General features: G+C 41.1%; 1 protein-coding gene across 1 annotated transcript in view; it reads left to right on the top strand.

The window, feature by feature from the left end:
* The window catches only part of LOC140312768 (1-phosphatidylinositol 4,5-bisphosphate phosphodiesterase beta-1-like), a 30,685-nt gene extending 10,811 nt beyond the window's left edge, over positions 1 to 19,874 (top strand). The window contains exons 8-32 of the mRNA XM_072390570.1: positions 146 to 246; positions 886 to 1,049; positions 2,009 to 2,155; positions 3,811 to 3,968; positions 5,261 to 5,343; positions 5,443 to 5,527; positions 5,630 to 5,795; positions 7,997 to 8,052; positions 9,120 to 9,216; positions 9,522 to 9,606; positions 11,276 to 11,400; positions 12,762 to 12,916; positions 13,135 to 13,302; positions 13,369 to 13,468; positions 13,937 to 14,041; positions 14,534 to 14,646; positions 14,718 to 14,868; positions 14,998 to 15,051; positions 15,157 to 15,334; positions 15,554 to 15,686; positions 16,370 to 16,446; positions 17,027 to 17,116; positions 17,285 to 17,342; positions 17,431 to 17,517; positions 17,970 to 19,874. Of these exons, the coding sequence (XP_072246671.1) occupies positions 146 to 246; positions 886 to 1,049; positions 2,009 to 2,155; positions 3,811 to 3,968; positions 5,261 to 5,343; positions 5,443 to 5,527; positions 5,630 to 5,795; positions 7,997 to 8,052; positions 9,120 to 9,216; positions 9,522 to 9,606; positions 11,276 to 11,400; positions 12,762 to 12,916; positions 13,135 to 13,302; positions 13,369 to 13,468; positions 13,937 to 14,041; positions 14,534 to 14,646; positions 14,718 to 14,868; positions 14,998 to 15,051; positions 15,157 to 15,334; positions 15,554 to 15,686; positions 16,370 to 16,446; positions 17,027 to 17,116; positions 17,285 to 17,342; positions 17,431 to 17,517; positions 17,970 to 18,122 (2,889 nt within the window). The 3' untranslated portion in view covers positions 18,123 to 19,874. The remainder of the gene's footprint in view (positions 1 to 145; positions 247 to 885; positions 1,050 to 2,008; positions 2,156 to 3,810; positions 3,969 to 5,260; positions 5,344 to 5,442; positions 5,528 to 5,629; positions 5,796 to 7,996; positions 8,053 to 9,119; positions 9,217 to 9,521; positions 9,607 to 11,275; positions 11,401 to 12,761; positions 12,917 to 13,134; positions 13,303 to 13,368; positions 13,469 to 13,936; positions 14,042 to 14,533; positions 14,647 to 14,717; positions 14,869 to 14,997; positions 15,052 to 15,156; positions 15,335 to 15,553; positions 15,687 to 16,369; positions 16,447 to 17,026; positions 17,117 to 17,284; positions 17,343 to 17,430; positions 17,518 to 17,969) is intronic.
* Positions 19,875 to 20,729: the final 855 nt, after the last annotated feature.

Raw genomic sequence — 20,729 nt, 5'->3', positions numbered from 1 at the left:
AAAAGAAAGAATGTTTTTGTTAACCGAAAGTTGAGAAAATGGTTGCATATGTACCAGATCAGAGAGTTGGACAACAATAAGTTAGATAAAGATGTATTTGACACTGAGACACTGTCTTTATGCTCATGTTTTCTTTGTTTGACAGGGTGACAGTATCAAACTGGAGGACTTTACTCTTGAAGTTTACAGGAGCTTCTTGGACAGTCTCTGCCCCCGTCCTGAGCTCAGCGGCATCTTCAAACTGCAGTAAGGCTAGACTACAAAATGAGCTGTTTACAGTGGGCTGTTATTGCTTCAGGCCAGTTTCTTTGACATGAGAAGAATGATGAATAATGATTCATCTGCTGCCCCACTTGTGCACAGAGAAGGACTAAAGAAAGAGGCTGAATGTAAGACTTTGGAGCAGTAATCAGTCTTATCTCTGTCGTGTTTAGTGTATTCAAAGTCATCCTGCAAGTCATTATTCAATTGATTAGACTACAAAACATCTGATAATGACAAATATCTATCAGTGGTTTCCAGTCGTCGCCTTTTGGTTTGTTTTGTCTGAAAAACGATTAAGCAGTTTTTAATCTATAATATTGTTCAATAGAGAAAGGCTGCAAATACTTGCTTATAAGTTGCTGGCACCTATAAATAATTTACAGAAGATTTCTTGGCTGTATGATGATGAAATGCTGTTTCTTAATTTGTTGGAAATATTATTCTTTAGTTCTGGAAAACAGTAGGTTGCGTCTCTTTGGATAAAGCTCATAGGTGCTGTATGCGGCATAAATCCATACACACGGATGGTTTTAGAAAAGAAAGAAGCCTAAAAGTGTATCGTTTCTTAGTTTTGGATTTAGAGCCCTCTAACCTCAGCACTGACACAGCTTTGTTCTGCAGAGGAGGCGATGGCGGAACGCTGTCAGTCGATCAGATGACAGAGTTCATCAACAACAAGCAGCGAGACCCGAGGCTCAACGAAATCCTCTACCCGCCTCTTCGTCCTGTGCAGACACACTCTCTGATGGAGAGGTACCAACATGACCAGGCACAACTCAAGCAAGGTGCTCACAAACACACACTTTCTCTCCCACATTCCTGGCAAGATAAGTAGAGCTACGCTTTATTTTGTGTAGGAATCAAAATACCTCACGAACCCTCCCACACACACATAGTGTGAACTGTTAAATTCAGCAGCTATGGTTCTCACGTTAGTGTTTGCTCTATCCAGCAGAGAATTTGGTGGCAGAAATCGTTTTTTCTCCCTTAATATTTTGCAATCTTACTTTAGGTGTTACATGTGACGATGCACTGTGTTGAAAAATGTTTTCATCAGCTGAGAGTAGACTTTGCAGATCGCCCTCTTTGCCATGCTAAGCCCCAAAAAGGACAAATGAAACGCTTTCTCTTTAATTCTTCAAAGTCGTCACATACTGAACTTGCTCTCTTTTTTGAAAAAAAAATATTTCAAATGCCGTCATATTAGTGGCACAGTTATGGTGAGTGCTAAAAAACCAACATGTTTCAGCTGTTATCAGGGAGTCCAGACAGGCAGCCAGTAATGGAACTTTCTGTGAGCGGCACTTCTTCCACAGGAAACTTGAAAGAAAACCAATAATGGATGCATGAATACAAAAGAAGATGGCCTTGTTGGCCCACAACAGTAATGGACTTCAGTTGGTTGTAGTTTTCAGTTTGCGCCACTAGATGTCATAGCATCCTGTGCACTGAACCTTTCACCCAAACGGACGCAGAAAAAGTGTTTATCTGCATCTCTTTGGAAGAGTATCAGGAATTGCTTGGCATGAATAAACTATTGCGTAATGTTTGGTGAGGTTTAATTGTCACGTTATATCGGATGAATGTGACGTTAACATATACAATAATTAGAATATTAAGGATATCAACTTTATTAAAGTCATATCCCTCACTCTGTGAGACTCTATTTATTTTTACTGAAATGTGTTTGTCACTGTTAGCCTTTAATATGTTTCTTGTATGATTGTATGCATGTTGCCTTTAGGCATGATTTCTCTCCAGGCGTTCTCCAGTTATCTGTCCAGTGACGAGAATGGAGTCATTCCCCCGGAGAAGCTGGATCAGTCTGAGGACATGAGCTTCCCTCTGTCTAACTATTTCATCAACTCGTCACATAATACATACCTGACAGGTACGCAGACTCACTACAAACTTAAACACTGAGCACTCGATTCATAACAAAGTCATTGTTTCAAATGTGTGGAGAAGCTGCTGACTTCCTTCACCGAGTAGAAGAAAATAAAGTGTGGGCTTGAGGCTAAGTCATTCAGCTAATGGCTGATATAAACAGCAGAAAAAGCCCATATTGAATTGTTTATGAGTGCTCCAACACATCCAAATGTATTGAAAAATCACTTTCTAACTCTGCAAACAAAGGCGAGTATCAGGAGAACAAGCAGCTCTTCTCGGTGAGCCAGTGTAGTTAGTCATAGCCATTATACAGCGACGATAAACTCTGACAAAACACCTTGATCGAAACCAAAGTTACCAAACTGCATTGCTGTGAATGGACCTAAAGGAAATAAGGACTCAGAGGCAGCCAACACACACATGGATCATTTTGGAGTTAAGTCAAAGCTACCCACCGACTTATTGGCCCTGAATCTAAAGCACAATGACCTAAAATTGTGAGGTTTGTGTTTTCTGCATGACCGCGGTGAAAAAGAACAGCATCTGACAGGTGAGTATTGAAGACTGCTCTCTTACCAAAAATGATCTCATGAGTCATTTGCTCACACAGGAAATATAGAGCTATAAATAAATTTGAGGAATATGTGACTTGGCTGGTGTGATGGTTGGCACTGTGGCCTCACAGCAAGAAAGATCCTGGTTCAAATATCAGCCGGGGTCCTTTTGTGTGGAGTTTGCATGTTCTCCTCATGCATGTGTGGGTTCTGCGGGTATTCTGGCTTCCTCCCACAGTCCAGAGAATTTATGTGAGGTGGATTGGTGATCCTAAATTGAGTGAGTGTGAGTGTGTCTGGTTGTTTGTCTCCGTGTTGGCCCTGCGATGGACTGGCGACCAGTCCAGGTTGTACCCCGTCTTTAGCCCGATAGCAGCTGGGATAGACTCCCGCAACCCTGATCTGGATTAAGCGAGCCTGCCGTTCATCACACAGATGCAACATGTTAACGCTGACCTTGATGTTAACCACAATCAGTCACGAGACCAGACGCAAATTAGTCCGAGGGTTTCATTGGCTGGCACATCTGCTTCCGCTTGAAAAGGTTCAACTATAGAGGATATGCGCGTGATGTCATCAGACATGTGACTATACTCAGTTACGCCCCCCTGAGCGGTATAAGCCGTCTCAATGGCTGGGGACTGTTTGACTGGTTTAAAAACACTGTTTTTTTGTTTTCATAAACTGACGAAAAGTAAAGAGCAGAGAGACAAATTGATCGTTGTGATTAACTGAGACATATTGGAATCCAGGCTTGGAAACCTGGATTTGTGGGGGACACTTTATGTCTATTATGTGTTAAATCACACTCCTAACATACCTCGTTTCATACTGACCACAAACGTACAAGTCAAAAGTTGCAAACTGAGAGGATAAACAGGAACAAACATATTAGAAAGATAAAAGTTGTGCCCCTAAAACCTTTTAACTGTGTCTGGATTTATGACTCTGCTCTTATATAACATGGGCGCCATTGTGGATTCTTTCCTAGAATCTCATCCATGTTCACAGTTTTCATCACAAAAGTTTAAATAGAATAAAAACCCTTAGTACCTTAGTAACCCTTAGTTTTATATTTGAACTTCTTCTCTGTGGGTTTTAGCGGGTCAGCTGGCAGGTAGCTCCTCCGTGGAGATGTACAGGCAGGTTCTGCTGGCGGGCTGTCGCTGTGTGGAATTAGACGTGTGGAAAGGAAGAACTGCTGAGGAGGAACCTGTCATCACTCATGGGTTCACCATGACATCAGAAATCCCTTTTAAGGTGGGTCCAAATATACAGGGATGTGAATCAACCGCTCACCTAAATTGTAAATTAAAATCTGCATTTACGACCAGTTTTATTTATCTTTTGAGATTGTATCACACAACTCCAAATGTGCTGACTCTGGACAGTTATAAGGTTCTGTTTATTTGTCATTTCACAACACAAAATTGTAATTTTTAAGAGATTGTTTGATCCACTGGGAGCCAATAGGAGAATCATAAACATTTGATCTGATAGATGAAAGCATTTCTTTCCTCTTGTGGGGATTTAAATGGTGGAACATGTTCACAGACGGTCCTGATCTACCTGATTCAGTTGTAGTCTTGGTGTATCGGGGCCTTTGCCAAAATCCCCTGCTGTGCCAGTGCAGATCACGTTCCACCCATTAAGTGGTGATGAGGCTGCATTATCACAGTGTCTGATGCCACTAAAGAAATGGGAAGAAATTATGTGTATTTGTGCCAATCTGCGTAAGCACTGCTTTTTTCTAAATTGTCTGTTATGTGAAGGCACAACACTGGTTCATCCCTTAAACAAGGTGCCTTTTTATGCTTGAACAATTCATAGGTTCATAGGTCAGTGTCAAGTGGCTTAACAAACAAAAACACATTCCTCTGAAATTTGTCTGGTCCGAGTACTGGACTGAAAATGAGTGAAAAAGCCAAAGAGAGACTTTGAAATACCTTCAGGCTGGCTCAAGACTCCATAGGTCTCTGTAAGAATGTATCCCACTGCTACAACCTGAGTCACACCTCATCTCCTTTCTCCTGTGACAAGGCGGTGGGTGGAGACCAATAGGTTAAAGCTCTTGTATGTATCCGGGCCCTGTTCTGTCTTGTCCTGGCTCCACTGGCCACGATAGTTGGTCCGGCAGCTCTTTTTAGCTGTTCGGGTGACAGCAAAGGCAGTAAAGGTCTGCTGCAATTAATCAAAACATATATAAGCAGAAGCTGCCAGGACCCTGATTTCTACCTTTGTTGTCTTCTTTTCCATCAGATATTTATAAGTTGGTTACAGCTACTTTTTTATTTTTTCTACTGCTGAAATGCTTAATTAGCCTGCTTGAAATGTTCCAATCATAAACGCTGATTAAAAACATACAAAAACATCATTTTTTTCTCTGCATGCTTAATTAGCTTGTAGTAATTCAAACGGCCTTTGAATGGCAGTGTGTGGACAGTTGATGTTTTTCTCTGATTTTCACTGGACTGAGCAACATGTGCCGACCCATATTTTTCTTTTGCTGCCTTCAGAACTGATCAGAACTGATTTTGTCTCTCATTTTCTAGGAGGTGATTGAAGCCATCGCAGAGTGCGCCTTCAAAACCTCCCCTTTCCCTGTCATACTATCTTTTGAAAACCACGTCGACTCGTGAGAATCTCTTCATGTAGCTTTGATTTTACTCTTATTGCTGATAAAAACTATCTACACATCCACGTGTCTGATTATCCACTTTATTTTGTCTTTCAGTTTGAAGCAGCAGGCTAAAATGGCTGAATATTGTCGATCCATTTTTGGAGAAGCTCTGCTGATTGACCCTCTGGACAAATACCCTGTAAGAAGTACAGATTGCTGGGTCATTTCAAGCTGTGTGTTGAAGGCAGTCTGCAGTTAATGCTGAACTCATTTCGCTCTCTTTCATCTTGTGTGTTTGCAGCTGGAGCCCAGCGTCCCCCTGCCCAGTCCTCAGGAGCTGATGGGCAAAATTCTCATCAAGAACAAGAAATCTCACAAACCCCCCAACAACACAGACACCAAGAGGCTGATCGACCAACCTGCCAATCAGAGCAACGAACCGGTGTCTCCTAGCAACAACACAGGAGGTATGACACAAAGACAAAAGGACTTTTTCAGCCTAGAAATCACGTGAAATGTATTCAACAATGAATGTGTCTTTGTATCAAATCCCAATAATGAACATTAGTTTATTCGAATTTCTCAGACAGCAACAGCTGCATGAAGATGGAAAAACATTAGCGCTAAAGAGTATTCAGGCTTTAAATCAAAATGTTTTTGGTGCAAATCTGCTGAACTGTTTTCACATTCAGCAGACGTTTGTCATGAGTCATCAGTATCATTTGAAAAAAGGTACAGTGGTGGAGCTGCAGCTTTATGCTGTCCTTGGTGACCGAGAGAAAAGAGAGATGCAAGGACTTTTGATTCTGTATTTTTTCAGGGGACACCCTCAATTATTCAGCTGTAATTTAAATCTTGACTTTGGCCAAAGTGGCACTCGGATATCCTCTCATTCAGATTCACTTCTGCAGTCCTCTGCATCTCATCAGGGATGCCTCAGTAATGAGCAACACATCTCTGTTGAGATCAGAGGCTCTGAACAGCAATTAAACTGCAGTGCAGAGGGAAATTAAGCAGCCGTATTGACATGTTTTTCCGCTGATCCTGAAAACAGAGCCCAGACTAGTATCTGTGCTGAAGCACATACTCATACAGGTGCCATGACCCTTTAGATAGGGAGTGCTTGAGTGGGCTGAATAATCAGCTTCAGACATGTTAGAACAAACGATTGTTTGCACTTCTAAAGGCATCTGATGGATTTCGGTTCAGGTCTGTTATGCACACATTTTAATCAGATATCGTGCTTGACTAGCTATGTTTGGTTTGTGGACAGATTTTAAACTGAAAGTGAATATCTGGTCTGAGCTCCTTTATTCTCCAACACAGCCTGAACCCTCTGAGACAAGCTTTCTGTCATTTCTTTAAGGAGTCTTCAGGAATAGTTCTCCAGGCTTCTTGAAGGACATCCCAAAGCTCTTCTTTGGATGTCGGCTGCCTTTTGTTCCGTTCTCTGTCAGATGATCCCACACTGCTTCAATAATGTTGAGGTCCGGGCTCTGGGGAGGATTCATCCCTCCATAAGACCTGTTGCCACTGATTTTCAGTCCACTTCTTGTGTCATTTGGCATAGCTCAGCCTTTTCTCCCTGTTTCCCTTCCTTAAGAACGGCTTCTTGACAGCCACCCTTCCATGGAGACCATTTCTGATGAGGCTTGGGCCAACAGTAGATGGATCAGCTGAAGGTCCAGATGCATCTCTCAGGTCCTGTCAGGTCACAGCTGGATTTTTTCCTCTTTCTTAAGGACATCACTTTCAGATCCTGTTCATCTGCTGTAGATAGTTTTTTAGGCCTGACACTTCTTCTTTTGTCCTCCACTTGTCCAGTTTCCTCAAATGTTTTAAGGACACACTGCACACCATGCTGAGATATGCCAAGTTTTCAGCTAATAGCTCTTTGGGAATCACCTTGTTGCTGCAGAAATCCTATTTTCTGTCTGTCAGACTGTGTTATCTTTGCTGTTTTTCATAGATGCAACTAAAGAAATGGGAGCAAACGATATGTCTTTGTGACAGGCTGCTAGTAACAAAGTGTCTAAAGATACAATTTAAACTTGGTTCTTTGCTAAATTGTTTAGTTGTTATCACAACACTGGTTCATCCCTTGAGTTAGGAGATTTTTTTCTGCTTGAATGATTCATAGGTCAGAGTTAAGTGGCTTAAAGAAAAAAACACATTCCTCCGAAATTTGTCTGTTGGAAGGACTGAAAATGAATGGAAAAAGCAGCCAATATTCAAAGAAAAACTTTGAAAGACTTTCAGAAAGCCTGGAGAACTATTGATCAGGACCACTTTAAAGGAAAGTCTGGCTGCTTGGAAGCAAACATAAAGAAATGACGGCTGGCTCAAGACTTTTTCACAGCATTGCTCAGTCAGTCGTGTCTCAGTCACATTTGATTACAAATTGTTGTTTACCAGCAGCAAAGTCTCTGCTATTTAAGGTTTGTTTTTCTGTCTCTGACTCGGGGCTTTACGGTCTCTCTCATTAAACTCTGGAGGTATTTTGTTCACTGTGAGACAGCACGCAGTCACTGATGACTCGCCTGCCTCGTAGCCAGATTTCTTCTTCACTGTCAGCTGAACACACACAGTCATCTTTCATTCTGCTCTGTTTTATTTGTGTAAAGAGGAAGGGATGAGGAGATGATGAAGACTTGTTTAATTTTAACAGAGATGGAGGCTGAGAGTGAGGAGGACGATGATGATGAAGATGATGATGGTAAAAAGGTCAGTGGTGACATCATACAGAGCTGACACAGGGTCACCCTCACTGCTGTCGCCATCTGTTAATGTTTACAAGTGTTGTGTACTTTCACGGCTTTGTTGGTTTATTCTTCATGCTGTTGTCATTGTCGAGCTTGTTGTTTTTAGCTGTATGTTTGCTATTGTCTCTGAGGTTGTTTTTGTTTATTCCTCATCATTCCTCCTGTACTGGTCTTGCTAAATTTAGTTTAGTTTCTCTTTGTCTTTAGTGTTCAGTGTTGGTCTGAACTTCAGTCACACAGGTGATGCAAACCTACCTATTTGTTCACTTTTCGATTCAAAGATCATTCCACTGACCTTTTATTTGCTTCCCACCATATTCTGTGACCCATGGCGCTGAAATAGATTCCTTTTCTGTGTGAAAAATCTCACCCTTTACCGCAGACAGTTGAATTTAGATTGAGATAAGGAGCAGGCTTTAGATGTGAGCTTTGCTTCTTTGAGCTTTCTAATTTGAAATCTTCATCTCCGACAAGCACAGAGAGAAATCACCTGAGGCCATCAATCAGATTTTATGCAGCTCCCTCTGGAGCCACAAAAGACTTTATGCAACCATGTTTACCATATATGAAACCCAGCTCCCAGAGACCTGTAAACACTCTTTGATGTGTGGTTGATGCCACATGTGTAAATCACAAGGTTAAACAAAAACTGATGTGAGATACGATTAGGGTGCATTTGTGTTCAAAAGTCACCTGGATGTCGTGTTGGAATCAATTCCGCTGTGTGCTCATGTTGTTATGTTGCTATCAGTTAACAAAGCAGTTGTGTTTAAATGATGGCTTCTCATCACAGTTCAGCAGAAACTCGAGCAAAACACATGAAACAAAACTGGAACATACAAGAAGAACTTCTAAACTAAACCAGAGAGGAAACTAAAAACCACAAAACACAGAAACCAAACGAAAATCACGACAGCCGCTGTCTCCAAACTTTTGCTTCTCTGTCCATGAGACCATTGAAGTAAGAGCTTTGATTTCAACATTTCAGATTACAGTGTTAAACTCCATTTCTGTTGTGGTTAATCTCAGGGCTCAGCCGAGCGAGAGGCAGTCGCTACGGAGGAAATGTCAACTCTGGTAAACTACGTCCAACCAACCAAGTTCAACTCCTTCGAAGCATCAAAGAGTAAGAAAAGCAGATGAGAAATCTGCTGAGCTGCAGTGATCCTTACTGATGTGTGAATGTTCTGTTTCTTTCTATTTCTAACTCTGCTGTCTTAAAGTTTACTTTAATCCAGTGTTGTGCCTTCGATGTTCTGGGATTAAAACCTGAAGGGTTGGGGTCAAAGCATTTTTTTCTGCTATGGATGCTTTGAAATGACAAGATCAGAAGAAACTGATGTGTAGTTTAGACTTTTATTGTCTTTGCTGAAGCTATGAGGAGTGTGGTGCTCAGAAATGTGTGTGTTCTTGTCTTTTCTTTGTGTGTAGAGGCAGCCCGCTGTTACCACATGTCCTCTTTTGTGGAGACCAAAGCTTTGGAGCACCTCACAAAGTCACCAGTGGAGTTTGTAGAGTATCCTTGGCAACAGTTGCTGCAGTTACAGCATACCATGGCAACCACCTCTATATTTTGTGTTCCTTTTCCTCCTCGATATATATATATATTTTATTTATAAACCTTCAGAATTAGGCGTGAGTCACAGAGCAGGTTTTGAGTTTGTCAGTTCAGGGCATTCATGTCGGCCTCTGCTGGAGTCGGTTCAAATGTCAGGAGTCCACAGCTGGCTTGTTTCCATGTTATCATTAAAGCAACCGTGTGATTGGACTGATACACAATTATTCAGTTTGATTCAATTCAGTTTTATTTATATGGCGCCAAGTCACAGCAAATAACCCAATTCATTGTACCGTCACAGTCCAATCCAAGCAAATTGATTCAATTCCAAATTAGTCCATTTCATACAGAGCCAATTTTTTTAAATGTTACCTAGCGAGGGAAACCAACAGATTGCACTGAAACTTCTCTTGGATCCAATCCCCCGTCCTGAGTGTGCACCAGGCGACTGTGGAAAGAAGAAAACTCCCTTTTAACAGGAAGAAACCTCCATCAGAACCAGAACCAGGGATGCCGGCCATCTGGCTCAACCAGCTGGGGGTAGAGAGGACAGGAAAGAGGGGACGACAAGCACCATAACACCAGGCCAGAGATACCTGCTGAGAGAGAGAAACACAAGTTAATGCCAACAATGATGTCATATGTACATGGAGGGAGGAGAGGTGCATCATGGGAGCTCCCCCAGCAGTCTAGGCCTATAGCAGCATAACTATGGGATGTTTCAAGGTCTCCTGAGCCATCCCTAACTATAAGCTTTATCAAAAAGGAAAGTTTTAAGCCTAATCTTAAAGGTGGAGAGGGTGTCTGCTTCCTGAAGCCAAACTGGCAGCTGGTTCCACAGAGAGGGGCCTGATAACTGAAGGCTCTGCCTCCCATTCTGCTTTTAGAAACTCTGGGAACCACAAGGAAACCTGCAGCCTGAGAGCCAAGTGCTCTGTTGGGAAAATATCCAACTAGGATATCTTTAAGATATGATGGAGCTCGGGCATTAAGAGCTTTATCTGTTTAAGTTTAACAGAGAGCCAATGAAGAGAATATATGATTTCTCTTTCTCGTTCTCTCGAGCTTCTGAAACTGACAGGAACAACAAAAAGAGACCAGAGTCATCAATTGTCTGTCTGTGGCAGCTTAAATCCTCACGGTGACAAACATGCTTTTACACAGGAATGAAACGGTCGTCATTTACAATAACTCCAGGTCAGATTCCCTCCTCTAATTTTATCAATGCGTGTTTTTTAGGACATTAATCCATCTTTATTGAATAAAGCTTGCTGATAAATTGCCTTGACCCTTTGTTGCTGTCAGGCACTTCCTCCATCTTTATCTCTTTTGATAAAGTCTTATTCAAAAGCCTTTTTTTCAGGAAGTCGTATTTGCAGGCAAGAAGGACAAAGAAAATGGTATATTTCTTATTTTGCTGCTATTATAAAGTGAACAGTCTTATCGTTCTATCGTACCAGATTTTGCTGAACATATTTCTTAAAAGAAAGATATGCAAGCTGAAGTTATTCTCATGTATTTGTCATGATAAATAGCTCTCTTTTGGACAAAAATGTCCCGTAACCTCTGAAATGGAGTGAGGACAAGTAACAAACTCTGAAAATATTCCTGACCTCACATTAACCAGATACAATAAATCCCAGCTGAGTCGTATCTACCCCAAAGGAACCAGGGTGGACTCGTCAAACTTCATGCCTCAGCTCTTCTGGAACGCTGGATGTCAGCTGGTGGCTCTCAACTACCAAACAATTGGTAAAGAAATAAAATGATAATTAATTAGTAAAAGTTCCTGTGTTGTTTGGAAAGTTATGGAATTTGTTTTTAGTACTGTCAAGGTCTTGATAAGTATGGAAAAAAGCAAATAGATGTGGAAAAACGTCTGTGTTTTCCATGTTGTTGCCCATTTTCTGTTTCCTAAAGGATAAAAACATGTTATTAAAGGTGTTTTTCATGTAGATATTAAAGATGGACACCAGAACGTGACCTCTGAGTTTATCTACCATTTTTCTCTTTGGACGAGACACTGAGCACAGCGCAGTCCAAAGATACTTAAACAGGTTAGCCAGTAACATCATTTATTAGACTCTAAGTGGGACCATGATTAGACTAAACTATCACCATGTTGTATTGACTAAGAAAGGTGAGTGATGGTTGGACCACAGACTAAGAGAATGGGTAAGATTTAGAGAGAAACTCGTCTGCTTCTTTTTACAACCAGAGGTGTCATTCCCACTGGCTACGACCTACTTTTGTATTGGCTTGACTTTTCTGACCAGGAGGCAATATTAATCCTTAATCCTCTGTAGTTTTTCATGGTGCTTGAAGCAGGCAGAGAGTGGAGTCCCATTACTGTGTAAGAGAGGGTGGAAAAGAATGAGCTTGACGTTCTTGAAAGCTTTATGGTTGCTCTATGGACTGCATGATGCTGTGAATGACCAAGACTGGACAGAAACCATGAAAAAAAAGTCATTTCAGTCCTTTTCTACCAAAACAAAAAGAAAAATTGCTGTTCAGTGTCATTGAGGTTAACAAACAGAGCCAGCGCCACTTAGTTTATTTCCTTTTTAGACAGATGTTTAAAAGGACAGATGTTTTAGCATTGCAGCATGAAGAAAACACTCAATTTTACAAGCTACAGTACCTGGAACTACAATCTTCTGGCAAATATTTGGCTGTATATTAGCACACGTAGGTATAATGTAACATACATGTTGGGTTTTAAAACCATTTATTAAACATCTGGGAGCTTGTACAGGTGTGAAATGGTTAAAGAATTGACATAAATCTGAACATTTGAGTTGTTCAGGAACCCTGGTTTCAGTTTCCTGGCTAAGTTAACAGGTTATATGAACAGATATCTGAATACTGTCCCATAGCTTCTGACGCAAGGTCTTTGATTCAAGCTCCTAAATGAATCTGACTCATTTAAACCTCCTTCTCTGGATGGACTGATTGTATGTTTTATGCTCCAGCCATGCTAGCCATTTAGCAGCAGAACCATTACTAAAAATAAGCCCTTCTGCAACAAACGTGCAACAGCTCTAACCAGAAGTGTAATTGTTTGTGTTTGTGAGCGTTGGCATCGATAGCATGACATGAACTTTCTGCTCCAGATTTGTCCATGCAGCTGAACCTCTTCATGTTCGAGTACAACGGTCGCAGTGGCTACAGACTGAAGCCTGAGTTCATGAGGCGTCACGACAAACACTTTGACCCTTTTACAGAAAACACAGTGGATGGAATTGTAGCTAACACCCTCTCTGTGAAGGTATGCCTGCAGTGTGGAATAATTTCAACTCATGGCAGAGTAACAGAGTAGCAGCTTGCATTGTTTCATACTTAGTTGTATGTTTAGCAATTAGCATTCAAAGTTAGAGATCTAGTCATTGATGCTTGAAGATAAAAGGTGTTTTTTTTTAGATTACCCAAGATATTTGTTTATGTCAGAGCATTCCACTGCTACCTAAGTGCTCCTGTGCATCTTAGATCATTTCCGGTCAGTTCCTGACTGAGCGGAGGGTGGGCGTGTATGTGGAGGTGGAGATGTTCGGACTCCCTGTAGACACCAGGAGGAAAGCTCTGAAAACCAAAACTTCTCAGAACAACAACGCCGTCAATCCGGTGTGGGATGAAGAGCCGATCATTTTCAAAAAGGTGGGGAACAGCCGAGAAACGCGCAGCGTTTTTTCATTTCACTATTAAACTTCTGCCCTCTTACAGGTGATTCTTCCTACTCTTGCCTCTCTGAGAATTGCTGCTTTTGAGGAGGGAGGAAAGTTTATCGGTCATCGAATTATTCCAGTCTCTGCCATCCGACCGGGTATGTAGTGAGTTAAGTGTTGTCATCTGTGAGATCTCGGTTTGTTCACCTCACCTCCCAGAAATCTGCGATAGCCAGGATTTAAAAAAACAAACAAATGTTCTTCACTGTAAATGTCACAGAGAAACAAACTTGAAGGATTGCCTGTGGAGGCTGTAAATCCACGGATAAATTTGTCACATTATTCAGACACTGACAGTCTGTCCTACACACTTACTTCCTGTGAGACACAGCTTGGCTTCCACTGTGTTCAAAAACCCACTCAGCTTGCAGAGACATGCTTTGGCTGCTTTAATTGAAATAAGTGTTCATTTTTCCTGCTAATTTGACTTGGATTCATCAGACTTGGATCAACATCCCCTTCTGCTGTCTTGTTTTTTTTTTACATTTTATCACACATTTATCCTCCTAGATAAACCAAACTGTGGTCACATCTGGCTCTTGGTGTTGAGTGACCTTTCTCTGCAGGTTATCGCTACATTGGCCTGAGAAATGAGAAGAACCAGTCACTGATTCTGCCGGCTGTGTTCGTCTACATTGAAGTCAAAGACTATGTCCCAGATACTTTTGCAGGTATGAACTCGTCAGATCACTTGTCTTTAAAAGGATATCACTGACAGATCTTAATTATCTATTTGTTCCCATTAAAGCACAGAAGATCAAAGCATCATATTAAAGAACACTGTGGCACGAGAATAAAGTCTCCCAAACATCTAGATTAATTCATTAAAATGCTTTAGTCACAGAGAGCTTTTTGAAAACATCCCTCTTTACCCCACAGCCTAAACTTCCACTTCCACAACAAGAAATTTAATGAGCACACAAATGCTCTTCAGCTCATTTCGTGCCACCTACAGGATATTTTTTACATTAGAATTTCCTGAGTGTTTGAGCCCTTATTTGGCTGTTTAAGAGCAACACAGTCGTCCTTACATAATTATAATTCATAATTATCATAATGATCATAATTCATCTGAACCCGTGACCCTTTCTCCAGTCAACATGTTTCGACATCAGCTGATGTGGTTTTATCTCTACATTAATGTGTTTTTATACTTTTACCAGATGTGATTGAGGCTCTGTCCAACCCGATCCGATACGTCAACCTCCTTGAGCAGAGATCCAAACAGCTGGCAGCTCTGACTCTGGAGGACGGCGAGGAGGACACACAGACCGAGGTGAGACTATCTGACCTTTTCTTTAAAGTTACATGTTAACAGCTGTGACTCTTCTTTGTTCTGACATCCAGGATGAGACTGACAACAGTGTAGAGCGCAAGAACGACCTAAAACCTGCTCCACTGGAAAATGGACTTAGTCCCACCTCTGGCCCAGCAGGCCACACACCCGTTGCCACGACACCCAAGGCCACCGCAGCTAATCAGCAAGCAGCTACGACAGGTAGCAACCACAGATCCATGCAAATATTACAGGGATGCTCCACGAAAAGCTGGAACTATAACTTTAGATGGAGATTTGGTGTGAAAACATTTGCTTTGCGGTGTTAAAGGTGATATTTCTGTATTTTAGAAGCAGCCAAACCTGCAGCGAAGACTGAAGACCTGGTTTTAGGTGTTTTGATAGGTCAGTATTTACCTGATACTCAAACTACACTTAAAGGCGTAAGATGAATTTGAATAACATCCATTTTTAGTAAACTTTATGCTGTATGATAACTTGTGTTAAAAGATGTTCCAGCGTGCACTTTGGAGAGTCTGCAGCAGTCCAAGCTTTATCAGAAGGAGCAAAGACGTCAGTTTAAGGAGCTGAAGGAGCTGGTGAGGAGACATCAGAAGAAAACGTCAGAGCTTCTCAGAGAGTTCAACAACAAGTACAAAAAGACGACGAGGCAGTGCAGCAAGAGCAGGTGATCACACCTTCATCTCATCATCTTAACCCAAGATTGAGTTGACAGAAAAAAGCTGTCGTGCATTTTGGACACTTTTAGCCACGTGAAAACATGTGCACCAGATTATCCTTACCTGTTACTGATCAATATTCTAACAAACTTTAATGTAAAACTTAAGTGAAAATAGAAAAGTGAGGGGAAATGTTTGATCTTAGAATTTTTACATGTGTTTTTCAGGGGTTCGTGTTCGGATGCTGAGAGAGACGATCGTCTCCAGCAGCTTAGAGACGAACAGCAGCAGCAGCTTCTGGCCCTGAGGCAGGAACAGTATTACAGTCAGAAATACCTACAGAGGGAACATATCAAAACGGTAAAGACTCATTTTGGTTCATTTCATTTAATGATTATGTGAAGAATAATAAGAAAAAGTCTTAAATAAATCCTTCTAAATGATAAAGGTAACCACAGACTGTACATTTAAATCTGTGTCTTAAGTGAAATGTGTTATATTCTGAGGTCCCAGAGCACCCAGCTTCAGTTGTAATGAGTTAGATCAGGACAGATTAGATCCACAGCGGGACATCAGGAGTTGTGGCGTGTGATGCCCATTTTTTTCACCAAAATTCCCAGTAAAAACATTTTTGGGTCATCATAATGACCTCGCAACAATACACCTTTCACCAAAGTTTCTGTGTGGAAGCACTGTTTGATAAACGTTAAAAATACACCGTGCCAGTTATGATCATGATTGATTTTCAGGTAATTTCATTAGCTGCATGTTACAGCTCTCCACTTACAGCTGGGCAACTTTCATGCCTTTGCTCTTCAGGCCATATTAACCATGGGTCACAGAAAAACGAGCACATTCATGGTCATTACCAGAGGCATTAAAAGCAATTGTGGAGGCGATGGTGTGGATGCACACATGCAGCCTCCTCTGTGACAACTGATCAAAGCACATGTCGTGTTTCTGGTGTGAAGCTGGCCTTAGATGTCCCACAAACACCCTTGTTATGTTGCCTCAGTATGTTTTTAACATGACTTTTCCTTCAGCTGACAGAACGACTGAGCAGTCTGGCTGAGGAGAGTCACAACACCCAGATGAAGAAACTTAAGGACATCTGTGACAAGTGAGATCTGAATCTGTGACAAATATTTAAAGCAACACTAGAGAACTTTGTGAACCTTAAAACTATGTGCTAAAAAATGCTTTTCAATCTTTGAGGATATTTTGTCACTTTCTGTGTTAAAAAGCTCACTTTTAGCTCCTGTTATTGAATAAAGCATTTTCTATTCTATTCTTTAAAGCTTCTAAAGGAGGAGTGTGCTTTGATTGGTCAGCTGATGTAAAAAAATGCTGACGTAGCAGTTAGCTGTTCATTTTGGCTTTGTGGCATTGCATACAAGCCACAACAAACTCAAAATGCAAACAATCCCGGACCACAAACCCTGTCCTAATCCCAATTCCACCCTTTAACCCCATCACATGACCTGTCCCTACATCATTTTGCAGGAATGGGTCACGGGTTAGTGGTTATGTAGCCGTTCTAAGAAGTCCTTTTAAAATATGTGGCATTCTATACAGTGTAGACATTCATTTTGTGAGCCAAGACTTTCATATGATGCAGTGCCAAAAATATAGTACCAACTTGAAGTTTTCTTAAAGCATTCCCCCACCATCAGCTCGAATCTTTCTTCCTGCTGCTGTAGGGAGAAAAAGGAGTTGAAGAGGCAGATGGATCGAAGGAGAACTGAGAAGATCAACCAAGCAAAAACCAAAGAGAAACATCTGGCTGAGGAGTACGATCAAAAGACACACACATCAGTATTTACTGTATCTGCTGTACAGACACCTGCTGAAGCTTTCTCATTCACCTCATGCACTGATCCGTCATGTTAATCATGTCTGAAGAGAAAATGTTTTACCCAAATCCAATGAAGCTCGATCCATCTGTCTGTGTGTCCCAGGGAGAAGATGGAGATCAATAAATCTTATGTCAATGAAGTCGTTCAGAACATAAAACGGGTGAGCAGCTGATGCAGGATCTGGATTATGGGAGTTTTTTTTTTTCAGTTTTATGACTGTGCAATCATAAAACTCTGTTTGCTCTCAGCTTGAAGAAACTCAGACGAAGCGGCACGATCAGCTGGTGGAGCAGCACAACGAGCTCCTGCAGGAGATACAAGACCAGAAACCAAAGGTAAACACAAGTGGAAATGCCTATTTTTGTTCTTTCCTTTTCCTTTTATCTATCTTTGGTCTTGCCTTGATGAAATGTGGCACCTACCAGTTTGCATACTTTATGCTTGAGTGCTCTACTCAACAGGAAATTTCTGGCGCATGGTGCTCCATGCTGGTGCTGCTGCCTGTAGCTCCACACCCACACATTGTGGTGTCAGTGATGACATCAGCATGGGGTGTTTGAATGATGCCTCCTGGCAGCCATTTTAGAGCTGTCCTGTTGTTGGAAGCAATGTCTGACAACAGCTGGTTGCAAATCTAAATGTACAACCCATCTGCCCCAATAGTCTGAGATAAACTGAACAAATATCTGTTGTTTTTGATTGGAAACTGAAAATCACTCTGTTTATCTCAGAAACCACCAGCAAGAATTCAGTCTGTAATCGATGTGAATGTCTTGTTTTTCTCCAGCTGCAGGCGGCTGTGGAGTCAGAGTTTCAGGAGAAGTTTGAGCGTTTGCCCGGAGAGATTCAAGACTTCCTGCAGGACAGGAAGCTGGAGGAAAGAGGTCAAAGCAAGTCTCGTCCGTCCACCCCTCACGAAACTCTGTCAGAGGATGACTGAGGAGTGAAATGCATGGACGAGTGTGGGCGGTGAAGAAGAGTCAGTGACTCTGTGGAAGATCAAATTGAGGAAGACAGTAAGAAGTACTGATGAGGGAGTGAATTATCCAGATTATAAAGACTGTTACGTCTCTTTTTAAAGAAAGAATGCTTTAACAGGTTATTTTTTAGCATGCACTTTGTTGTATTTCAGCATTTAATCAGAAATCATTTAGTCATCTGTTATTCTGACAAATAACTGATGCATGACATCTATCTATCTATCTATCTATCTATCTATCTATCTATCTATCTATCTATCTATCTATCTATCTATCTATCTATCTATCTGATCATACGTTAGAAGTTTGCTGTCAGATTGAGGAGATTCATGCCACTATGAATACCATTGCCAGTCATTTTGGTGACAGTAGTGTTATTCACAACACTCTCTCTGCTTTATTTATTGATAATTATTACTTACAAAGCTTTCTTTTTCAGTTACTCCCTGTTGACACTTACGTTTGCACACTTAGAGCTCCTCCATATATCCACAGACTGCTCTGTTGGCTTCTGAGCCGCTGTATTCCAGGTGTTAATGACGTCGATAAAGATCACCTAAAAGGGGGAAAGGCCCCCCTTTTGCTTTCCCCTCCTGCATGCATCCACCAAATGTTGCTTGTTATAAGCAGAGGAAATAAAGCACAGTTGCAGATGACATTTACACTCAGAACAGCACAAGCTGATGATGAAGATGATGCACACATATCAGCATAAGATAGATAGGATAAGCTTCCTTAGGATACTGGAAAATACTCTTTTTTTTTTTTGTCTGTGCTTGTGAGGACCCTCTGTGACACAATGCTTCCTGATTTAACCATTACACTTAAAGGCCTCTAGCAAACGCTTTCTGTCACTTAAACTTAACTCGGCTCTTCAGAGGCTGTTTTCATCCTTTTCTAACCTGAAATCAACGTATTAGAGCTTCATACACAGTGGCTTGACAAAGTATTCACCCCCCCTTTGGTATTCTCTGTATTTTGTTGAATTCTAATCTGTAAGTTAAATGAACACGTTTTTGGGTTTTATCTGGGGAACCTACACAAAAATGTCCAAAGAGTAAGAAGAAATTAAAAGCTCCAAATTAAGACCTGGTGCTAAGTCACATTAGTAGTTCAGTTAAGTCCACCCGTGTCCAATCTGAGCATTACATGATCTCAGTTTATACAAACCTGTTGCAAAAGATCACAGTCAAGACCAAGGAGCTAACCAATCAGTTTCTAGATAAAGTTCTTGATAAGTCCAGAGTAAGGTTGTTATGAGTCATCAAAAGCTATATGTCTTATGCAGCAGAGCATCATTAAATTCATTGTTAGAAATTAAAAGAATATGGCATGAGGACTATCTTTCCAGGCCATTTTAAGCTGTAGATTCTACAGTGTTGGGCTTCATTCAAGAATAGCCAGAAAAAGACGTCTTCTTGAAGAGAAAAACGTAAGGAAAAGCGTGTTTGGAGGTCACCAAAAGGGATCTACGAGGCTTCCCAAACACGTGGAGGAATATTCTCAGGCCAAATGGAAGTCAAACTGAACTTTTTGGCCATGAAAGAAAGCCCCCAGACTTAGCATAAACAAACTATTTCATGGAGCATCTACAGTGTGAAGCACGGTGGTGGCCGCAACATGCTGTGGATGTGTTTTTCAGCAACACTGGACTGGATTTTTGTTCAGTATTGAAGGAATGATGGATGGTGTTAAACAGGTAACTTCATGATTATATTATTTTTTTGGTTTATTTTATTTTTCCAGGTTTTTTAGGCAACAAAATAGGAAAAATGCCAAAGGGAGTGAATAGTTTTTCAAAGTACTGTTATAAACAACAAAGAATCATGGCTAATGACTCAAAAACACAAACTTTTCCACCCTCCCACTCCTCTTTTTCCAAAGAAGACAACCTCCAGGGGCCCAAATTAATAAAAAATACTCATTAAAACCTTAAATGAGTACCTAAATTGACCCCTTTTTCTTTTATTTTTTGCCCTTTGGCTTTATGTTCTGTAATGTTCGAAACAAACAGTGACTTCATAAATGATAAAACTTGCCTAAACTGCATCCCGCTAACAAAAGAAGCTCATGGTCATTGCTCGTGGTCTCAAAGGGTCATACAGTATGTCTCATCTGTTCACAATGGTAAAGTGTATGGTTTGTGTCTGAGAGTCCTCAGTTCACATGTTAAATGTAGATGTCCACAATCTGGAGACGCTACACGAGGCGGCTTAATGTAGCTCAAAGAAGTATTGACCTCCATCCAGTCCTTGTAAGGAGTCATGGTAACACACAGCGCCTTTGATCAATGAAAACCAACACATGACAACAACTTTTTTGCTTTATCAGGGTACCTTTGTCATTTTCTTGTTGGGTTTAACCTTACTTGGTTAGGTTTAGAAACGGATCAGGGTTAGTACTGAAATACATTCTTTTTACAATGCAACCATCACTTTCACAGACGCCATCTTTCACTTGCAGTTTCTCTCACGTCCCCTAGAGGTCGCACCTTCCATAAACATGATTATAAGCAGTTTTGGGTTGCATGGACAAACACGGGGGCATATTTGGGAATGAGGACAGTC

This window comes from Leuresthes tenuis, unplaced genomic scaffold (assembly GCF_036924035.1).
Source record: "Leuresthes tenuis unplaced genomic scaffold, fLeuTen1.0.hap1 SCAF_8, whole genome shotgun sequence".
Lineage (NCBI taxonomy): Eukaryota > Metazoa > Chordata > Actinopteri > Atheriniformes > Atherinopsidae > Leuresthes > Leuresthes tenuis.
The sequence above is the reverse complement of the archived record's forward strand: the minus strand, read 5'-3'. Positions and strand labels throughout refer to the sequence as shown.